Genomic DNA, 18,265 nt, shown 5'->3' on the forward strand with positions numbered 1-18,265 from the left:
TACAAGATCCTGACCAGCTGCATAACTAAGAAGATATCAGACCACTTAGACAGTCAGAACATAATGGCTGAACAGCAGAAAGGATGCAAGCAATGGAGCAAAGGATGTAAGGAGCAATTAACCATAGATGCCGCAGTTATGGAACAAGCCCTGAAGAAGCACCGCAACCACAAGGCCTTCGACTCCGTACCTCATAGCTGGCTAATAGAGACCCTGAAGATCTACAAGGTCAATCTGATAGTGACAAACTTCCTAGGAGCAACAATGGCGAAATGGAGTACCACCATTAAGGATGAGAACATCACAACCAGGCCAATTCCCATTAAAAGAGGAATCTTTTGGGGAGATGCTCTGAGCCCACTGTGTGTCCTGGTCTAGCACTCAACCTGCTATCCATCATGTTCAATGGCAGCAAGTATGGATATAACCTCAAAGAAGGAAGAAAGAACCTGTACACCCTCACCCACCTGATGTTCATGGATGACATCAAGCTCTATGCGGCAACTGAGAAGCAACTCCAGCAACTACTCCGGATCACCAAAGAATTCAGCAAGGACATCAGGATGGAATTTGGTTTAGAAAAATGCAAGACCCACACACTGCACCAGGGAAAATTAGTTGGCCGAAACTACCAGCTGCTGACTGGTAAAGAGATTGAAGCCATGACAGAAGGAGAGACCTACAAATACCTAGGGATGATGTAGGCTGAGCAGTTGGAACACAAGGAAATCAATAAGTGCCTGACTGGAAAAATATCATCAGAGACTCAGAAGCCTGCTGAAAGCAAAATTGAATGGAGGGAACACAGTTAAAGCCGTAAACACTTATGCAGCTCCAGTAATAACATACACATTCGGGGTCATAGATTGGACTAACACTGAACTAGAAGATTTCATGCGAAAGACAAAGACAATGATGACCAAGAGTCACCAACACCACCCGAAGTCAGCAGTGGAGAGAATAACAGCACCTCGGAGAGAGGGAGGAAGGGTCCTGATAGACCTGACAGAACAACAGAAAACAGCGATAGTTAACCTGAAGGTTTACTTTGAGAACAACACAGCACCACTCCACCAGGCCATAAGGAAGATAGATGTGGTATACCCCACTCAACCTAAGCGAGGAAACCCCTCCTACCCAAATGGTACAAGAAATGAAGATAGAAAGATGGGCAAAGAAGACACTCCATGGCAGACACTACAGTGACCTCTATCAAGATCACATCGATAACATTGCTTCCAATGCATGGCTCACAAGCGGGATGCTCTTCTCCGAGACTGAAGGATTCATGCCCACAATCCAAGACCAGGTAATCAACACCAGGAACTATAGAAAATACATCGCAAAGGATCCCAAAATGTCAGATGACACATGTCGACGATGCCACCTGGCCTCAGAAACTGGGTGCAAGGGATCACCCAGACTGAGTACACTCATAGACACAACCAGGTAGCCAGGATAATACATCAGAAGGTAGCTAGGAAAATACCAGTTGATCAAAGAAAGTGTACCATACTACAAGTATGAACCCCAGGCAGTACTAGACACCCAAACCCACAAACTATACTGGGACTGCGCCATAATAATGGATAAGACCATCTGCACAACAGACCGGACATAACCCTTGTGGACAAGATGGAAAAGGCTACCTACCTGATCGACATAGCGGTGCCAAACACTAGCAATATCCAGAAAACCCATGAGGAAAAAATTAGGAAGTACACAAACCTGAGACATGAGATCAAGGAGATGTGGCATATGAAAGAAGTATCAACCATCCCAATCATCGTGTCAACAACCAGTGTGGTACCAAAGACTCTACATAGCAGCAATAGGTCTCCCAGAGAATCTCTGACTATCCTGAACACCTGTAGGATAGTCAGAGATTTCCTTGACCGACAGTAACACCAGACATTATAACCACCCTGTGTACTTGGTAGAAGTACCCGTCACGGAGTGGAATACCCCAATCAGGGAGAATATAAGAGCAACAACAATATTAATAATAATGATAATGGTCAAATCAAAAGCTTGTTCTCAGTGCCAGCATTGGAAGGTGACTACAGGATACAGCATTGAGTATCTTCTTCTGAACATCCAGAAAGCATGTGGGATTCCTTAACATACAATGTCCCTGTTATAGTGGATCTGAAAACTAGATTAATAAGGGTATTAAAAGAGGAGATTAAGTACTTGGTGGTAATAGGAATACCTTGTCATCTTTTCAATTTATCTGCTGAAAAAGCACTTTATGCTTTCTTATAAAAGTGCATTAGTATTTTTGAGACATTTACTACTAGCTAAAAGAAGGAAGTGCTAAAAGAAAAGATAGATTTAAACTGTTTTATTTAATGCATGCCACTGAAGTAAAAAGTATTTGAAGCAACTATGCACACACACACATTGGCTCTTTGAGTATATGCTTAATTAGACTGGTATCAGCAGCAACCTCTAGCAAGTATTTTCAAAGAGGTTAGAAGTGGTGAAAAAAATCACATAAGTACTTTTCAGACTTTATTATCAGTATTAGCCATGTAGTCCAAGGAACCCAAGGCTTTTGCTGCACCAGCCAACCCCTCAACGTGGGCACCTGTACGTGGTGAGGGGACCTCCCAGTGACACTACTGGACTTCCAGACTAGCATCACTGGGATCCAACGCCCACAGCCCAGATTCCAGGCTTACATCAATGGAATCCAGCGTGTTTGCCGTGCGCTGCGACCCGTGGAAATTCGGAAAGGGGGATCCTGGTGGTTGACGGGCCCAGCTTCAATACACCACTTTGGCCCCTGCTTCGACAAGACGGGTGGTCCTGGAAGGCCCGGCTAGGATCAATCGGCTAGTAGGCTCGCCTGCGAGGGTCAACCGTGTCAATGCCACGCCCCTACCCTCATGGTCCGAGGGACAGGATTCAGGCTGGCGGCGGTGCGGGTATAGTGTCTGGGTAGCCCTGGCGTTCCACTCCCGAGCGCATTTATTGCATGCCGGGTAGTGGACGTCCCTTTGGGCTCCGTGGTGGGTGAGGAGCCCGGGCACTGAACAATTTAAAAATCTTCATGAATCCTGATAAACTTATTTCTTCAGGGGCCCCAACCCGGTCCCTATCTGAAAATACAGACGGAGAGGCAGATATTATTGCGAAAAAGAGACAACGAACTGAAACATCATCATCAGGGCCTGTCCCAAGATTTTTAATTATACACTCGACGAATGAAAAACCGATTGGCAAAATGTCACCCTTCTTTATACAGAAAGGGTTAGATGGGTTAGTAGGGTCACCCAAATCAGTTAAGAGGCTCCGTTCTGGAGACCTCTTAATTGAAACCAAAACTGACAGGCAGTCTGAGCAGCTACTCCGTGCAACATCAATCGGAGGAATACCCATAACAGTAACACCACATAGAACACTAAACTCATCAAGAGGTGTCATTTCGGAATGGGACCTTCTCGACGTAACCGAGGAGGAAATCTGCTTGGAACTGAAACCTCAGGGAGTTATAGCCGTCAAGAGAATTAGTGCACGTAGGGATGGGAAACTTGTTAAAACCAGGAGTGTTATCCTGACTTTTAACTCTCCCAAACCTCCTGATGAGATTAAAGCTGGATACATCAACTGTTCAGTGCGTCCGTACGTTCCAAACCCCTTACGGTGTTTTAAATGCCAGAAGTACGGACATTCTCAAATGGCCTGCCGTGGAGTCCTTGCATGCGCCCGATGCGGTGCAAAGGACCACGAAACAACAGCATGTTCAGCCGCAAAACCCACCTGTATTAACTGTGAGGGAGAACACCCGGCCTACTCACGAGCATGCCAGAGGTGGAAAGAAGAAAAAGAAATACAACGGCTGAAGGCAGAGCTAAACATATCGTACCAGGAGGCAAGGAAAGCGGTGAAACCGCTCAACATCAACAAACCTACCTACGCCCAGAAGGTAGCAGGGAGGTGTTCCATCGGAACACAGACGGACATGTCCATCCCTCCAAAAGAATCATTTACGCCCATCGCACGCTATCTTTTAAGCTCCCAAAAACCTGTACAGGAGGACCAACCAGCTGCCACTCCGATATCTGTACCTCCTAATGCTCCAGAAGTAACAAAGGCAATCACCAAAGAAAAAAATAAGAAAGGTGAAGTACCTCCTACTACCCAAGAAAACATGGAGGTCGAGCAGAAGGAGGTACAAGAAGATTCAGTTTTGGAGCTCTTTGCTGAGGAGGAAATGGACACTGGTCAGCGTCCGTACTTCCCCAGGAAGGATAAAACCAAAACTGAAAAAGGTAAGCCCTCAGCACCTCGGAAGCCGCCTGACGGACCCACCAAGCCAAAATAATGGCTAAATTCCTACAATGGAATTGTCGTGGATTCCGGCAAAATACTGATGACATCAAGGCCCTCCTGCAAAAGCACGAGTCAGTTTGCTTTTGCTTGCAGGAGACTTATCTGAAGGCAAATGATGATCCCACCATGCACAACATCGCAATTTTTCGAAAGGATAGAATTGCGGATGGTCTTGCTCATGGAGGAGTGGCTATCCTTGTGGGCAACCAGACCCCAGTTCAGCCATTGCAAATTACAACCAGCATAGAGGCTGTTGCAATTCGCCTTTCAGTGGGATTTTTATTAACCGTCTGTTCTATTTATTTGCCACCTGGGACTGACATCTCCCAGGAAGACCTTGATGATCTTGTAACGCAGTTGCCTCCCCCTTTCTTACTTCTCGGGGATTTTAATGGACATAACCCCCTGTGGGGTAGTGCTAACCTTAATGCAAGGGGACGAGTCATAGAGCACACGCTCAATGACAATGCCCTTTCCCTTCTAAATACTGGAACAAACACCTTCTTCCACATGCCTACCCGTACCTTTTCTGCCATTGATCTCTCTATCTGCTCCCCTTCTCTACTCCCCTCACTCACCTGGGAAGTGGAGGAGAACCCATTCGGAAGTGATCACTTCCCTGTGATAACCTCGCTACACAGTGGGAGCCCATGTCTTCCCTTCAGGTTACCACGGTGGAAAATTGATCAGGCTGACTGGACTGCCTTCCAACATCAGGCAAATTTCCACCTCAATACCGTCAGTCAGGAGCCTATCAATGATGCAGTAACGTACATCACAGAGGTTATGGTCCAAGCAGCTGCGAATGCTGTTCCAAAAACATCTGCCCGGTTTCCACCATTTCCCAAACCTTGGTGGAATTCACAATGCACAGCAGCAAAAAAGGCTCAAAACAAAGCGTGGGGGGTATTCTGCCGATATCCTACCATGAACAACCTTATAGCGTTTAAACGTGCACGAGCCAAAGCACGCTACATCCTCCGTCAGAGTCAAAGGGAATCGTGGATCCGCTTTACATCATCTATTACCCAGTCTACCAACTTTAAGGTAGTCTGGGATAAAATCCGGAAAATGAAGGGAAAACATACATCCCACCCTACTTCAATAATGGATGCACTATTGCAGATCCAACTGCAATAGCCAACTCTCTTGGGGAAACATTCTCTAACATCTGTGCAACATCTTCGTATTCCCCAGAGTTCCTGGTCCTGAAACATAAAATAGAAAAACAGGCACTTAATTTTAAGTGTAAGAGTGACTGTCCCTATAACGGGGAATTCACTATACACGAACTGAAAAGAGCCCTCACTCTTTCCAAAGCAAGTGCTGTTGGACCAGATGGCATCCATTATGAAATGATTAAACATCTTTCACCAAAATCTATGGATTATCTGCTCACTTTGTATAACAGAATCTTTATCGAAGGGCAGTTTCCGGATTCCTGGCGCAAGGCAACCGTTCTTGCTTTTGCTAAGCCAGGAAAGGATCCAAAAGTCACTAGAAATTATCGTCCCATTGCTCTGACTAGCTGTTTGTGCAAAATCCTGGAGAGAATGGTTAATTCTCGCTTAATCTGGTATTTAGAATCAAATGACCTTCTCTCCAACATCCAGTGCGGCTTCCGAAGGAACCAGTCCACTTTGGACCATCTTATTAGACTGGAAACATCCATCCGGGATGCTTTCCTAAAACGCGAACACTTGGTGTCGGTGTTCTTTGACATGGAGAAAGCATATGACACAGCTTGGAGATTTGGCATATTAAAAGATTTACACAGCCTAGGCCTTAGAGGGCATCTTCCTGTGTTTATTCAAAATTTTTTAGCCAATCGATCTTTCCAAGTTCGTGTGGGATCCTCACTCTCTCGTTCCTTTAGCCAAGAGGAGGGAGTACCACAAGGATCAGTTTTAAGTGTCACGCTTTTTGCCATCAAAATAAATTCCATCACAGAACAACTTCCTCCAACTGTAAACAGTGCCCTCTATGTTGATGACTTCAGCATTTTTTGTCAGTCATGCAACATGAGAGTTATTTAAAGACAACTGCAGAAAGCCGTTGATCGACTCAATTCCTGGGCACTTGCTAATGGCTTCAGGTTCTCGCCGGAAAAGACCGTTTGCGTACATTTTTGTCGTAACCGTAATCTTCATCCCGAACCTGAATTAATGCTATTCCAGTAGTGTCAAGCATAAAATTCTTGGGACTTGTGTTCGACAAAAAGTTGACATTCCTTGAACATATTCGTCAACTTCGTACAAAGTGCACGAAGGGACTAAATATTCTTCGCTCTCTCTCCTCTACGCGTTGGGGAGCAGATAGTTGCACCCTACTACGTATTTATCGTGCACTTATACGATCCAAATTGGACTACGGGTCCCAGGTATACTCCTCAGCTAGAGACAGTGTCCTTCGATGGTTGGATCCTGTCCACCATCAGGCTATCCGTATCGCTACTGGAGCATTTCGAACATCTCCTGTCCAGAGCTTATACGTCGAAGCAAACGAACCACTGTTATCCCTTCGACGTAAGCAGTTGTCTTTAAGCTATGCTTTAAAGCTGAAATCCCTGCCAGACCATCCTACGTCGACATCTGTCTTTGAGCCACGTTGGGAAAACTTGTACAATACCCGTCAGACTGCCAATCGACCTTTTGGTATTCGTGTCCAAGAGCTACTAAGAGAGTTTAACATCATGGTAGACAAGGTTGCACAAACACCAAAAGAGACTCTTCCACCCTGGCATGCTCATACTCCATCGTGCGACTTCTCCCTTAAGAAATGGGTAAAATCTGAAACCTCGTCATCTGTCTACCATCAGCTCTTTTCCGCACACCGAGCTGAGTATTCCAACTTCCTGCCCGTCTACACAGATGGCTCGAAGTCTGAATCGTGCGTAGGATCTGCTGCTGTCTTTTGGGACACTATAATATCTCAGTAGATTCTTCCTGAATCCAGCATATACACTGCTATAGAGTTAGCCTTGGATCACATTCGAACTTCTCAATTCCAAAGGTCAATAATATATTCTGATTCTTTGAGTGTATTACAGGCTTTATTATCTTTGAGACACAACTGTCATCCAGTTCTCTCTCGGGTTCAGCAGAAGATATATTCTCTTCATAAATACAAATTTGATATCCGCTTCTGCTGGATTCCTAGCCACATTGGGATAAAGGGAAATGATTTGGCTGACACTGCAGCCAAATCAGCAGCTCCCACTAACAATTGTTGCCTGTCAGTCCCCTATACAGACTACAGGCAAATAATACACCAAAAGATATATTCCCAATGGCAAGAACTATGGCATAGAGAGAGAACAAATAAATTATACCAAATAAAGCCTCTAATACAAACATGGCAGTCCAGTCTGCGCAGGAATCGGAGCGAGGAAGTTGTTCTTGCCCGACTCCGCATAGGACACAGTCATCTGACACATTCGTTTCTGTTGAGGGCGGATGATCCTCCTATGTGCGAGCAATGCGACACCATTTTATCCGTTAAACATATTTTATATAACTGTTCCAGTTTTAGTAATGCTCGTTTTATCGCTTTTAACCATCTGACTGAGCCTTATACACTCAAAAAAAAAAAAACACACCAAAGCAACTTATTCCAGTGATCAACAACTATGGGTTAAAAGAAAACTTCCTGCAGTCTAGTCCAAATCTCTTCTCTAATGATTTGAATTTATGTCTCTAGTTCCGGAAGCATTTATAACAATGAAAATTTCACAATCATTCATTTTATTTTCTCCCCTCAGAACCTTCTGCACCTCAATCGGGTCTCTATGATGCCTAGTTAGTAAATTCTGCAATCCACATATTCAAAGTCTTTCCTTGTATGGACATCCTTTTGCCAATCTTACCAGGCACATTATCCATCTTTGGACCCTTTCAAGAAGCTCAATGTCTCTCTTTAGGTGCAGCCCTGTACTTGAACACAGTATTTCAATTATAGTTTTACATTTGCCTATACAGTAGGATTATGACATTTCTCTCTACAAGAAAATTATTATAAATCATTGAGAGGACACTGTAGACATTCTTTGTGTGACCTTTCCTTTGGACATAAAGTTCAGAGAATTTTATGTCCAACGAATCCTAACTCCGAAATCTCTTTCTTTCTCCACTGTTTTTAATTCAAACACACCAAGTTTATAATTGATTTTAGAGTTGCTATTCCTCCGGGTGGAAGACTGCATTTTGCCTCATTAAAACATAATTGCTATGTTTCTGAGCATACCTGAAGTTTAAGTCATCCTTTTGAAGTGTTGCGTAGCACTGATTATTAACTACTGTACCGATCTTGATATCACCTGCAAATTTTGACATCATGCTCTGTACCAACATTCCTTCACCAATGTCATTTAAGAATCAAAAACAACCATGGTCCCAGTACTTCCTTGGTGAACTCCACTTCTTATCTTGGCCCAATCTGAAGAGTAACCATTAATTACAATCCCTCTGCCTCCTACCCTTTAAAGATCTTGCTATCTAAATATATTTTCTGTGATTCTGTCATATTTCAGCTTATAGAGTAACCTCTTATGCTTTACTGAGTCATATACTTTGCTCAAAAATTCAGCAAAGTATATGACTTCGCTGAAAAATGTTTTTGAGTTTGGAAATGTCTGTATTATCAGTTTTGTAGGTGTCTTGATGAGAAAGGATGTGTAATACTAGACAAAAGCACCTACATTGAAAAAATGGAATACATCCGTTCTGGTCAAGACACCTACCAAACTCAAAAACAAACTTGATGTAATCCTAAGATCAAACAAAGAAATTAATTTACACACATTACAGCAAATCGGCATATGTAATAACATTCTCCCACACATGTTTGGTATCACCAAATTACACACACACACACAGAGGCGCCTCCGTAGCCAGTTGGGAAGGAGCAGCAGTGCGTAGCACACGCTTCTTGATTAGACCAGGGTTCGAGCCCGTCACCACCAAATACAGAGGATGCAGAAAGATCAGGGAATTACCACCGCATATCCTGGAGCAATATGGCCTTAGTTGCTAATGCTCCTAAAAACCAAATAACAACAACAACCAAATTACACAAACCCAGACATCACCTAAGACCAATAATTTCCTTTAGCAAATTTGCCTTTGCCAACCTATCCACCTTTTTAGTAAAAATTATATCCCCCCTTACAAGATTTTCAAAATTAGTAACACTAATCAAGCCTTTGAAAAAATAAGTACCACCACAATTTCCAATGAAGACATTTTAGCGTCCTTTGACATGGTGTCTTTATATACAAATGTACACTTACCATTCACTTTAGAAGCCTTACAAGAATATCTAATGCTGGATAATACTTTAATCAACCTCACCTCCATCTGCATCAACAATATCTTAGAACTTACTTTGTTTTTACTGGATGCTAGACACTTTAAATTCCAAAACCAAATATTTCAACAAACATTTGGCCTACCCATGGGTCTAGGAATTTCTGCCCCCTTATCTGAAATTTATTTAGCAACCATAGAAAACCAAATACTACAGCCTTACCCTTCAGGGATTAAACTATATATATGTTATGCAGACAACATTCTTATAATAGGAAATAGAACTACAATTGACAATCTTTTTATTAAGTTTAACTCAATACATGATAGACTGAAATATACACTTGAAACAGAAGTTAATAAACAAATCAACTTCCTTAACCTTACAATATACAAAACAGGCACCAAACTGGGAACCAAGATTTTTATAAAAAACGCACACCACCCACTTAGTACAAAAAAAGCTGTTCTTTATAACCAAATCCACAACGCTATAAAATACAGCTCATCACAAGATGACTTATCTATTGAACTACAATATCTCACAAAAAAGTTCATGTCCAGAAAATATCCGTTTCAATTAATTCAACACATTATTTCCACTGCTAAACACAACACCAATAATTCTCCCAAACATAACACAAAATGGAGCACGTGCATCATTCTCCCTTATCACAGTAGTCTCGCCAGACAATTCCATCGGGTGTTCGCAGGCACTGACATTACTCTGATATTTTCTTCATATAACAAACTCGGGTCATTATTCAACACATATAAAGAAACATATAAATACCCGATAGGCGGCATGAATAATATCATATATTTAATTAAATGCCAGCAAAACTGCAATGCCTGCTACATCGGACGCACCACTACCAAGTTCGGTTCCACAAAAACCTCCAACTCAAGAGCTTATCACCACTACATACAATTTCAGAACAGGGCAATCCAGTACTGAACTTACTCTACACGTGCATTCTCACAACCACACCCCTCTAGTTGATTCAGCTATTACCATTATAAAATTAACAACCAGTTACAAAATTCTTCAATATGAAGCCCTCGCTATAGAATGGTTCCGCCGTCACTCTAAATTAAACATCATAAATGTGAAACTACTCTCCAACCTTTCCCTGGTCTGGAATCTCACACACCTAAGATTCCCACATGTCACAAAGAGCATCATGGGAACATAGAAATTCTTTTAAATACAATACTCATTCTCTCCTTGCTTAATATTGCCAACTGACGACCTTTTAAAAAAACGAAAGTCAACCGTTATGACTTTTGGCCCACCGGTTTTCACATATTTTAGAGTTCTTAGTACAATTAATTCTTCAATGACAACCAAGGACGGAGTTGTGCACTTCTACTTCCTTGCGTATATTTTAATTCCGTTTTAATTTTTAATTAATTTAATCCCGTATCCTTACTGATTAACCCATGTAAATTCTAAATTATTTAAACGCCAAAATTATTTTCCAAAATTATTTCTTCCAACCCTCCTCAGGTAACCACTGCAAATCATCTAAGGTTAGTACCGTATAATTAAGCTTTGCTATTGAACTTAGTCCAATCACAGCAGTATTTAAGATATTCTATAACTTATCTAGTTATATCTCATTTTGTGAATACCTTCACAACGAGTTGCCATAATATTGCACTACTTCGAATAAGTAACGCTTCACCAAAGGAGAAGACTGTTGTTACTTATTCTTGTGCAGATATCACCACCCAGACAGCACCCTTTCAGGGCTATTTGGCCCTTCTTTTGTGAGTACTCTCTTGCAGCCTGAGGCATAAGCACTTAATGCATTTTAGTCTTAATTCATCTTATACACCATCAGGCATCTCTTATATTGTGGAGTTATACTTCATAACTGTTTTGCCATCATTACATCACTAGGGTACCAACCCACCCACCCACCAAAGAAGGGCCAAATAGCCCTGAAACGGTGCTGTCTGGGTGGTGGTATCCACTGAGAATAAGTAACAACAGTTATCTCCTTTTGGTGAAGCGTTACTTATTCAAAGTAGTGCAATATTATTGCAACTCATTATGAAAGTATTCACAATATGAGATATAACTTAAACGATGCTGCCTTGCAAAAATTTGCTAATTCAGAGTTTAGCTGTGTATTAATATGATGCATTTGCACTAACTTGTACGTAGTCTAATTCTCTTGCAGACTGAGGCATAAACCCTTAATACAGTGTGGGTAATTATTCAGAAAAAGTGTAATGCTGAGAGCAAAAATTTAGAACTCCCCCTTTTTTTTTATGCAGAAGTAATATTGCCAAGAGAGAAATTAGAAGTCAAGGTAATTCCTGTGACCTTCTCTAAAATTCTGAATGTCATCAAAGATAAGCATAGGAGCAGTAGATTCTTTTTTGCAAGAAATGAGACAAGTCTGCAGTTGTCCACTTTGTTTTCCCCATGTCATTTATGGATTGATGTTATATTTACACTTCTCCTGTCCAGGTGAATAGTCACTGAATTCAGTGAATCCCTCATAATTAACTTTAATGATCTTCATTTTCTTCCGTCCAAGCTCAAAGTAACTGTGAATATCCCATCTATTCTGTGGGCTTTGCATTTACACTCAAAAGGTTTTCTAGTGAACAGGCTCCTGTAATTTTCATATCATTGATTTCACATTACTCAGGTTCGCTAGTACAATTTATTCTACTAACGAACCGTGAAGGTACTTTCATTTGTGAAGATCAACATGAAGTTGCTATTCATTTCATCAGCTGGGTCATAAATGACTTTTATACAATGATTAAATAAGGGGTGAATTTCATTTGCACTTTTTTTTATTTACATAAGTGTAAAATTCCTTCTCTTTTCTTTACTCTTTCAGCTAGTGATTGCTGAGGTAGTATTACAAATTAACTTATGACTGTTTTAGGCTTCAGAACTTTTCATTGCTCTGTAGTTGACCCATGCTTAACCTTTTTTTGGCTCTGCCAAACAAGTTAGCATAGGATAACATGTGTGTCCAGCTTCATATCCTCCTTGTGCCATATTTTCTTAATGATATGTATGGGGTGTTTCAATTAAAAGGTCCAGGGCCTTTCTCATTTACATTTCTTTTAGGCTGTTAAGTCGTATTTGGGCTGAAATTTTTGAATTTTATGTTAAAATTGAATTATATGTAACAATTTAGATTTTACAATTTTTAAATTAAAATTGTGTGTGTCAGCTGGTTTTATTTTTATTTATTTATTTTTTTTTGTCACATGCTAAAAATGCCATCAATGTATTTCTGAAATTAAAGAAAGCCAAGGCACGGGTGAGGAGTATCTTGTTTGGGTGATTTGAATAATTTATCTGTATTTACTCTTTGCACACTGTCTTTTACCATGTTAGAACTGATAAAATGTTCTTTAAGGTGATTGGGGCGATTTTAGGATAGCCAGTTATCATTGTTTTTATCATAACTATGAGAATGACAATCTTGATTTTTCCCCACAGATCTACTCCACAGAACATACTAATAGCAGCTTTTCATCAACCCCTTCCACCCCTGTAAGCACACCGCCTCCACTTTCAGGTTTGTATTCCTTATATTTCTTGTAACACATTTTATTTATTTATATTTATTTATTTTTTGGTTCTGTAATTCCTAATCTCTTTGAATACCCTTTTTATAATACTTATATTAATGCTTTTTTTTTTAAAAAATATATATATTTCTATCATGGTGCAATATATTGAGTTAAAGACATATCGATTGTTTAATTCTTAACTTAAGTGAAAAACACTAATTGCATTGTGATTAATAAAATAATATAAGTGTATTGTCTCACTAATGCAGGAAACAAAACCTGTCCACACTGAACACATTTAATATACCAACATAATTTGCTATTAGCTTACGATTTTTCAGAACAAACTTAAGGATTCAGTTTTGGTATCTGACGAGAAAAGAGTGATTGACTCTGACTGGAATATGATGACAAATGAATGTAATAGTAATACAGTAAACCCCCGCTATTCGCGGGGGTTACGTTCCTGAGAAATGCTGCGAATACCGAAAACGCGAATACTGAGTTATGGCTCCTGTAGTAATAAAGGGGTTCCGTTCCAAAGTATGAAATATATAAGAAAAACTAGTCTAAAATTTTGTATATGTATGTATTATATGTACCTTCATAATATGACTATGTACATAGACAGTACATAGTGAAATGCAAGCATATGGCATCGAAATGAAAATAAGAAACAATTTAATATTAAATGTAATATTTATTAGAAATTTCAAACAAATCTTTCAAACCAGCGCCTTTGCTAGCTAAAAAACTTATCCCGCCAGTGCTATCACCAGTTTCGCTAAAGTGTTGATAAAGGAGTTTTGTCTTTTCACGAATGATGGGTGAACTTAACGGAATTTTATTTTGAGTTCGGTCTTCTATCCACAGATTTAAAGCTTTTTTCATTTTTTCTAATTTAACATCACGAGTTACAGAGCAAATTTTTGAAGCAATTAGCGTATTTTCATGGACACTACGGCGGATTTTTTCTTCCGATTTTTGGATTGATCGTACCGTTGACTCAGTGATTTTATAATGTTTTGCCACTGAGGAGACACTTTCACCATTAGAAATTTTGTCTAATAACTCAATTTTATTCGCTAATGTCATCACCTTCTTTGATATTTTCACATTTCCCTTGTTATTTGTAGCCATATTTTTGTGCGGGTTAGAAAGAACTTGTCCACAATAAAGTCACTTTCTTCCGTTAACACACTCGAAAAAATCTGTTTTACACTGCAAAACGGTAGATTTATCACTTTTGTAAGTACAGTATATCAATTTATAAATTGATAAATTTATTCAATTTATAAGCATATAAATTAAAAACAAATGACGAAACCTTCATGGAAAGCGCATAACACGTACCGAACAAGGATTAGCGAGAAACATCCACTCTCGCGATTTTGTCACTCCTCTCCCCCATCCACCGAGCGCTGTTTTGACCGGGAATTATAATTTTAGCCACGCCCATGTTTTTTTATGGCGGAAAATGTTCACGCCGCTTTAAAATTCACATTTTTTTAGGTTTCATTTTATATTAAATCAGCGACCGCGAATACAGATACCGCGAATAGCAGGGGTTTACTGTAGATATGTGATACAAGAAAGCAAGTATATGAGCTTATGTAGCATCAGCCAAAAAAAAAAATAAATAAAATGAATAAATAAAAAAAAAACAAATAATAATAAAATTTTTTTTTTAAAATTCGCACAACCATTTTCTCACAAACTTCCATAATGACAGATGGAAGTTTGTTCCAGCAATTAACCACCCGATGGATAAAGGCAAATTTCTGCATATCTATTCTACAGCTGTCTTTCCTCAATTTGAATTTATGCTCCCTTAGGTTTGTAATCTCAGCAAGTGGAAGAATCCCATCAGAATTCAGTGTGCTCAACCCATTCAAGGCCTTATACACCTCAATCAGATCACCTCACAGGTGCCTAGTCTCTAGCCACTGCAATTTGCAGAACTTAAGCCTCTCTTGTAAGAGGATCCCTTCATTCCCCTCACCAATCTTATTGCCTTTCTCTGTACACACTCAAGCAAATCTATATCCTTTCTTAAAATGAGGCCTCCAGACTTGTACGCAGGGTGCCTCCGTAGCCAGGTGGGAAGGAGCAGTAGTGCGTAGCACACGCTTCTTGATTAGACCGGGGTTTGAGCCCGTCACCACCAAATACAGAGGATGCGGAAAGGTCAGGGAATAACTACCGCATATTCACGGAGCAATATGGCCTTAGTTGCTAATGCTCCTAAAAACCAAATAACAACAACAATAACATTAGTCCACGAAGAGCAGTGTCCACTGATTACCACTCTCTGTTTTCTCCCACTCAGCCATCCCTTTTTCCTTAGCAGCAACTTGCCCTTAATGCCACATTGCTCCAATTTGTACAGCAGTCTTCCCTGTGAAACAGTATTAAAAGCCTTCCTAAGATCCAAGTATTGTATATGATATCAAAATTGTTCTTTGCATCCAGTTCCTTTGTGACCACGGCATAGTATCTAATCAAATTAGTCAGACAAGACTTCCCCTTAACAAACCCATCTTGTGCCTGAACTATAACTGAAATCTTGTCTGGATGATGATGCTGCAGTGCTTCTTTAACCAGTGCCTCCATTAATTTCCCTGGAACAGAAGTTAGCTAATGGGTCTATAATTACTTGTATCACCCTTTGATCCTCCTTTTTGCAGAAAGGTCATGGAATGACCACTGCATATTCCTGGAGCAATATGACATTAGTTGCTAATGCTCCTAAAAACCAAATAACAACAACAACAACAACAACCTGTACGCAGTACTCAAGGCGTGGCCTGACCATTGCCTTATACAAAGAGATAATCACCTCCTTTTCCCTACTAGCAAAATTCCTGTATATCATTAACAAAAGCCCATGACCTGCTCTTGCAGCCTGTCTGCATTGCTCAGAAAACTTCATATCTGACTGCACAATTACTCCCAGGTCTTTTTCATTTTCTACCACCCTAAGTATAGTACCACACAGTTGGTACATTCCTCTGAAGTTACTTCTACCCATATGTAGTACTTTGCATTTTTCAATGTTAAACTTCAATTGCCACTTCTCAGCCCATCCGCCCAAATTATCTAGATCCTGCTGCAGTAGCACACTTCCATTACTGTCGTTAACAACCCTATCAACTTTTGTATCATCTTCAAACTTTGATCACTAAGCCTGATATACCTTCATCTATATCATTGATAAATATACAAACAACAGTGGCCCCAACGCTGAACCCTGTGGGACTCCACTAATAACATTATTCCACAAAGAGCAGTGTCCATTAATTACCACCCTCTGTCTTCTTCCACCCAACCACACTTTTATCCATTGTAGCAACTTACCCTTAATACCATTCTGCTCCAATTTTTACAGTAGTCTTCCCTGCGCAACAGTGTCAAGAGATTTCCTGAAATCCAAGTATATGATATCAAAATTATTTTTTGCGTCCAGGTCCTTTGTAACCACATCATAATATCCAATCAAATTTGTCAGATAAGACTTTCCCTTAACAAACCCATGTTGTGTCTGAATGATTGTTGCAGTCTTGTCTAGATGATCCTGCAGTGCTTCTTTAACCAGTGCCTCCATTAATTTCCATGGAACAGAAGTTTAAACTAACTGGTCTGTAAATACTTGTCGCCCTTTGATCCTGCTTTTTGAATTGGGGTCATATTTGCACATCTTCAGTCCATATGTACCTCCCCTGAATTCAAGGAAGCTTTCATAATTATGGTTAAGGGCTTGCTTACTTCCATTGCTGCCTCCTTTAATATAACTGGATAGATCCCATCCACCCCAAGTGCCTTTCTTATGTTTATCTTCATCAATTTCTCCTCCACTTTGCTCTCAATAATTACAAAATCATTATGCACCATGTTACAATTTTATAAACTTCTGGCATTTTCCTTCCTTAATAACTCCTCGTGTGTGAATGTAGGTGCAAAATACTCATTTAGTTTGTTTGCTATCTGAGCCGGATCATCAACAGTCGAACCATCGATATCAAGTGGACCAATCTGATTCATCCCCTTCCTTTTAGAGTTTGTATAAGTAAAGAAATCTTTGCTGTTTTTCTTAGCATCCTTTGCCAAAGATTTCTCGTAATCTACCTTTGCCTGCGTGACTTGATTACAGACTAGCTTATATCTGCCATAAGCCTCTGTGTTGCATGATAATTTATATGCATCCCATGCATTCTTGTTCTCTATCACGAGTCTCATTAGTTCATTTGACAACCATTTAGGCCTAAACCTTGAACAATATTTATTAATAGGTATGGAAAGTCTAGTAGCTTCCACGATTAATTACTTGAATGCTTCCAACTTAGAATTTAGTGTTGGTAACATCAAGAGTATTACCCTCTCTGGTTGGCTCTGAAACATGCTGCTGCAGAAAACATTCAGCCAATAAATCCACAAATTGTGTTGTCCTTATATTTCTTGTAACACATTTAATTTATTTATATATATATATTTTTTGGTTCTGTAATTCGTAATCCCTTTTTATAATACTTATATTAATATTTGTCTCGTCCACATAACATTCCCCACAATCCAGGCATTTTATCCTGTATACTACTCCACTACTCAGGTCCTTTGCTATTGCTATAGTAAGGAATGCATACATTCCTTACTATCCGGGCCTTACTGGGCATCTTGCTAGAGTTTTGTGGGGTTATAAAACACGCTGTGTGCAGCTTCCCAGGCGGAGGTTGCACAAGTGTTGTCTCAGGTAAAAGACCCAATAGCAAAGGACCTGAGTAGTGGAGTAGTATACAGGATAAAATGCCCGGATTGTGGGGAATGTTATGTGGGCGAGACAAAACGACGGCTCAAAGATCGTCTGGGGGAACATGCAAATGTTATGAAAACTGCTGATTACAATAAGTCTGCTTGGCCGAACATTTTTGGGAGAAGCAGCATCAAATCTCCCCAGAGGATGCGGTTATTGTGGATCGAGCTCATGGGTTCTGGAACCGTAAATGGCTCGAGAGTCTACGAATCTGTTCATCTGACCACAATATTATGAATAGGGACAGAGGCATGCGTATGCATCC

At 40.2% G+C, this 18,265-nt stretch overlaps 1 protein-coding gene across 3 annotated transcripts in view; it reads left to right on the forward strand.

Moving 5' to 3' along the window:
- LOC150081502 (transcription factor 12-like) overlaps window positions 1–18,265 on the forward strand; it is a 621,638-nt gene that overhangs the window by 468,089 nt on the left and 135,284 nt on the right. For all 3 annotated transcript variants that reach the window (XR_016547303.1, XM_090379956.1, XM_090379957.1), the window contains exon 9: window positions 13,120–13,198. Coding sequence is in view for 2 of the 3 variants with exons in the window: in XM_090379956.1 (XP_090236082.1) it covers window positions 13,120–13,198 (79 nt within the window). In the remaining variant the exon portion in view is untranslated. The remainder of the gene's footprint in view (window positions 1–13,119; window positions 13,199–18,265) is intronic.

This window comes from Mastigoproctus giganteus, chromosome 8, assembly GCF_048544385.1.
Source record: "Mastigoproctus giganteus isolate SK-2022 chromosome 8, ASM4854438v1, whole genome shotgun sequence".
Lineage (NCBI taxonomy): Eukaryota > Metazoa > Arthropoda > Arachnida > Uropygi > Thelyphonidae > Mastigoproctus > Mastigoproctus giganteus.